Source organism: Nematolebias whitei, chromosome 13 (genome assembly GCF_014905685.2).
Source record: "Nematolebias whitei isolate Nwh7 chromosome 13, NemWhi1, whole genome shotgun sequence".
NCBI lineage: Eukaryota > Metazoa > Chordata > Actinopteri > Cyprinodontiformes > Rivulidae > Nematolebias > Nematolebias whitei.
Window position 1 is genome coordinate 5,093,760 of NC_056510.1, and position 5,473 is coordinate 5,099,232.

The following is a 5,473-nucleotide window of genomic DNA, read 5'->3' on the forward strand; positions in this document are numbered from 1 at the left end:
TTACAGACCAATCACAGACAGGCTCTGGTTTACAGACCAATCACAGACAGGCATCTGGTTTACAGACCGATCACAGAAGGCTCTGGTTTACAGACCAATCACAGACAGGCTCTGGTCTACAGACCAATCACAGTATAGGCCTCTGATCTACAGACCAATCACAGACAGGCCTCTGGTCTACAGACCAATCACAGACAGGCTCTGGTTTACAGACCAATCACAGATAGGCCTCTGATCTACAGACCAATCACAGACAGGCCTCTGGTCTATAGACCAATCACAAACAGGGCTCTGGTCTATAGACCAATCACAAACAGGGCTCTGGTCTATAGACCAATCACAAACAGGGCTCTGATCTATAGACCAATCACAGATAGGCCTCTGGTCTACAGACCAATCACAGACAGGCTCTGGTTTACAGACCAATCACAGATAGGCCTCTGGTCTATAGACCAATCACAAACAGGGCTCTGGTCTACAGACCAATCACAGACAGGCATCTGGTCTATAGACCAATCAAAAACAGGGCTCTGGTCTACAAAGTCTGTTATTTATAAAGCACATTTAAAACAGGGTGCAAGGCCATTTATGCACTTAAATGTCAACAGAATTTTAAAATCAATTCTGACATGCACAGGGAGCCAGTGAAAGGAGGACAAAACTGGTGAAATATGATCATGCCTATGAGATGCCATTCCTATGAAAAAAACAAACTGTAATGACACTTTGATTGTTGATATATGCTGCTGATTATCCATGCTGCTGATTTATTTCATGTTGCTGATTTATTTCATGCTGCTGTATTCATTCGTACTCATCTACTCACACAGACTCATGTTCGTGCTGCTGTTGTTCGGTGTATAGTTTTGCACTATTAAGTCTTTAGCGTATTTCTTAGTTTATATCTTCCTTATTACTGTTTCTTTTACACATTATATTTTCACTATTGTTGGATGTAACTGGGACTCTGTGTACACAGTTTCGTTCCACCTCATGTACCACATGTGGTGCGACTGATAATAAAGAACCTTGAACCTCGAATTCCAGGTAAGAGCCGAGATGCGGCATTTTGGACGAGCTGGAGACGTGAAAGGGAGACCTGACCGACCCCAACGTAAAGCGTGATACAGTAGTCTAGTCCAGTGTTTTTCAAAGTGGGGGCCGCAGCCCCATGGGGGGGCACCACGGGGGCCCCAGAAGGCTGGAGAGATTTTTAAAAAAGCAAAAATAAAAAATAGTAATAATAATAATAAAAATTGTCCACTAGGACAATCTGTATCTGTCATTTCCAAATAAACACGCTTTAGAGAGAGGTTAGATTTATTTTGATTTGTTCTTCTGATCAACAGTTTGTTGAAAAGTTGTTGTTTTTTCCAGTGGGAATTTAAAACATGTTAGTTAATAACATTTTTATGCTCATCAGCTGTAACAATTAATTGAACATAGTGAATAAAAGTTAAAACATTCTAAAAGTTGATGTTTCTTTACATATTTTGTAGCATTGTTTGTGGGATTGCGAGGGCCGGGGGCCTCGGGTGGGGCATGGCATGGAGAAGTTTAGTAGCCTCTGGTCTGCAGTGACCAGGAAACATGATCCAGCTCAGACACCAACAACAGAAATACAAATATATAATTTCATCATGATTCTGATGAAATGGTTCGTCCAGTTGAGCATTAAATACTCAGAGTTGCCGCTGAGGGCCTGAAGCAGCCATGAGGCCAACCACTGGTACCGTATCACACTTACCAACCGGACCCTCTGCCACACATGATCTTTAGTCCATCATCAGCATCATCAGATAACCGGACCAGAACCCTCACTTTGATATTCAGCTTGGTGTTTCCTCAGTTCTTTCTGGGTTTTGATGGTTTTCTGCTTCTGTTTGATTAAACTTTCCCATTAAAGTCATTTCCAGTTCATTCAGTATCTTTTAACTGAACACCCAGCAGAACCCGACCCGCTCCGCAGCTGCTTCTTTTACTTTCGGTTCTGTCTCCGTGTTGTGAAGGTTAAATGGCCATAATAAAAAGTTGAGTTGAGAGACCAACAGACAATCTATGAGGGGGTGTCAGTGAACTCACCCCCAGGCCAGGTCCCTCCAGGGTTGGTCCAGAACTGCACAGAAGCCTCAGTTATTGTTCTGTAAAAACAACTTCATGATGGTCAGAAATAAACTGAAAGTCTTACGTGTCGATTCTGGAGGCTGAACTCCTGTGAAGACAAAAACACAAAAAGTGTTGCGAGTTTCATAAACAGGAAGTCAGTCGACTGATCAGAGGTCAAAGTGTTCAAAACGAAGTTTTAAGCGTCTGCTGAACCCAAACTAAAGACTGGAACTTTCCAAATGTTCACTTCAATCTGAGCTCAGAGAAGCTCAGATATTTTACTAACAGGAAAAGTTTAAGAAGCTGAATGTCGTGACTTTCTGAGATCAGTCAGGTTTTTGCAGATTATGTGATTATTTAAGGAGGAGCATGAAATCCGTAAACTTTTCTCACTGACGATAGAAAATGAGAAAAGCAGATAACGATGAACGCTGATGGTTGAACAACCTGCTCATAATAAAAATCTTTAAACATTTTCAACTATTTCAAATAAAAGTGTAACATATATAAAGGAAAGGATGAAGAAGGGTGACATTATGCTCCTCACTTCACTACACTTATTTGTTTTTCACTCATTAAAACGAGGCACCAGCTGGTCAGTTCATTGACCAGCAACAACTTAATTAATGCATTTACCCTTAAATAAGCAGAGCTTTGTCACTGAGGCAGAATCCGTTAATTACAGGGAATTATAAATCCTAACAAATGAATATTCATCCAAAGAAGAACAAAATTGTCTTTGAAACGTTATTACAAAAATAATCAATCAAATAAAGAATCATCAACAACAATAAACAGAATCAAACAACATAAATGAGAAAAGATAATTTTGGATTCAGATTCTGTGACTTACTTATATTATGACGGCCTCGCATGATATCAACTAAAGACAGAAAAGGAGAAAAGCAGATAACGATGAACACTGATGGTTGAACAACCTGCTCATAAAAAAATAATTCTCAATCTAAATGTTTTGCAACTAAAAGTGTCAGATCAAAAGAATAAATACAGGAATCCCTGACGTGAAGAGTTCACATCAACAGATAAAAAACATTAAATGAAGTTGAAAAACATTTACATTAAGCATAAATTTAGTTCATAAACTGTTGCAGACATTTTGCTGAATAATTTGCAGATAAATGTTCTTACGCATTCTTTGGTTTAAGTCACTCATCGTGGTGTAGCTGCTCTTCTGCAAAATGAAACCTAAAACAGAGTCTGGTTTTAAATCAAGTCCTCCCCCTGTACTCAGAATCTGACAAACAACCTCCTTCATCTCACACTTTCACTTTGTCTTGTCTCTGGCACTACTCTTTCATTTTCTCACTGAGTTCAGGAACCCTCTGACCTTTGACCTGGAGCCTCACAGGTGAAGCAGATCTCTCCTGGACCCCCAGACCCTCCTTTGAAGGGGAGTCAGATCAGACCCCCAGCTGTCTTGAAACCATCATCTGAAAGTGAAAGTAAGTCCAGGCATTTCAGAAAAGCTGCAGAGATTACTGTAAGTCACATGACCAGAGTGGGCGGAGCCATCATCCGAAAGTGAAAGTAACTTCAGGCGTTTCCAAAAAAAAAAAAAAAAAGCTGCAACCATTACTGTAAATCACATGACCAGAGTGGGCGGAGCCAGTATAAATAAAGACTCTAACTCTGAGACTGCAGAGCACCAGAAGGATGAACTCCACAGGTAAGCTCATGTGTTTTATGTTCTGATGGGTTCTCCTCCTGTCTGTATGGAACCAGCATGTTAGATAAAATAAATATTCTTCAGCTGAAGGTTCAACTTCCTGTGGTTAGAGAGAGAGAGAAGGTCAGAGAGTTTCTTTGTCATTCGCAACAAAATTGTGTACACAGGGTCCCAGTTACATCCAGGTTAACCTCCAAAGCAACGAGCAGAACCCAGGAGAGACCTGCTGCGATGTTCTGGAGGCAGTGTTTCCAACAGAAAGACAGGAGAACAGGTTGGACCTGAGGGACAAGTATGGACATGAATATAAATCAGTCCGTCAGAGGGACAGCTCAGGTTTGGAGACAAAGTTAGAGAAGCTGAGGTGGTTTGGACATGTCCAGAGGAGGGACAGAGGAGGTCCACAGAGTAGGTGGATGGATCTGCAGAGGGTTGGTGGGACAGAGAAGGATACTGGGAGCTGGAGACAGAAGATCACCTGAGGAGACCCCTAAAGGGAGCAGCTGGAAGGAGAAGACAGAAAACGTTCTTGTGTTCTTCTCTATCTTTGAGAACATAATATGTCAAAAACAGGTTTAAAGCAGAAACAACTGGACGTGTCTTCAGAAGATGTTCCTCTTCATCACCTCTAAAAGGTCTGGAGTGTGTGGAGCTCACAGCTTTAGAGAACTGCATGAGTGAGTCCTTAGATCAGCTGCAGGTTAGACTGGAACTACTTGCCTTCACAGTGGAGACTCGTTAGACCTGGTTCAGACAGATGTTTGGGTCACCTGCATGAAGGACTGGAGCTGACCTGGGATCAGGTCCTCCTCTGTTTAAACTTCTTTTTATCTTGTTTGACGTAAATTTCTTTCTTCACCTCCTCTCAGACCATCTGTCCTCTCTGTCCAACATCTGGACGTGTTGGTCCTCAGCAGAGAGTCCCTTGTCCTTGAGGTGCAGGTGGACCTCTGAGTCTGGTCCTAGTTTTAAATTATCATAACAAATTTGAAAGTGAAAAGTGGGGCGTGCAGATGTTTTCACCCTTTTGCGTTGAAGCTTCAATCATTCTCTTCAGAAGCCTCATCATTAGTTCCTTAAGGTCCACCTGTGAGCGATCTAATACACCTGTTCTGACAGAACCAGCACCTGTCGTTTGGGCTGCCACCGAGCAAGAGACATCATGAAGACCAAGGAACTTGTGGTTAATTTGTAAGAAATATCCCAGAACCCTGAACATCCCACAGAGCTCCATTAAAACCAGTGTTAGGGAACAGAGAGATGACACCACCAAGACTCGCAGAGCAGGTCAGGAGGACATTAATCAGAGAGGCATCCAAGATCAGCCTGATGGAGTTGGGAGGTGGAGGATCTGTTCACAGGACCACTACAACCTGCTCAGAGTTGGATTTCATGGGAGAGTGGACAGGAAGAGACTGATTGAAGAAAAAAATGACTTTTGGGATTTTCTTCCCCATCCATGGAAGAAGGCGCTGTGGTCCAATGAGACCAAACATCAAGAGCAACAGTAGAGACATTAACCTAAAGTCTGAAACAAACCTACCACCTCTCATCATGCTGAGAACACTGTCCTGCAGTGAAGCACGACAGTGGCAGCATCATGCTTAGAACACTGTCCTGCAGTGAAGCACGATGGTGGCAGCATCATGCTGAGAACACTGTCCTGCAGTGAAGCCTGGT

At 42.3% G+C, this 5,473-nt stretch overlaps 1 protein-coding gene across 1 annotated transcript in view; it reads right to left on the minus strand.

Annotated features, from left to right (window-relative positions):
- The window catches only part of LOC119419777 (interferon-induced protein 44-like), an 11,002-nt gene that overhangs the window by 5,353 nt on the left and 176 nt on the right, over positions 1-5,473 (minus strand). The window contains exons 2-3 of the mRNA XM_037687160.1: positions 2,189-2,212; positions 2,083-2,116 (exon numbers count right to left, since the gene is read on the minus strand). Of these exons, the coding sequence (XP_037543088.1) occupies positions 2,083-2,116; positions 2,189-2,212 (58 nt within the window). The remainder of the gene's footprint in view (positions 1-2,082; positions 2,117-2,188; positions 2,213-5,473) is intronic.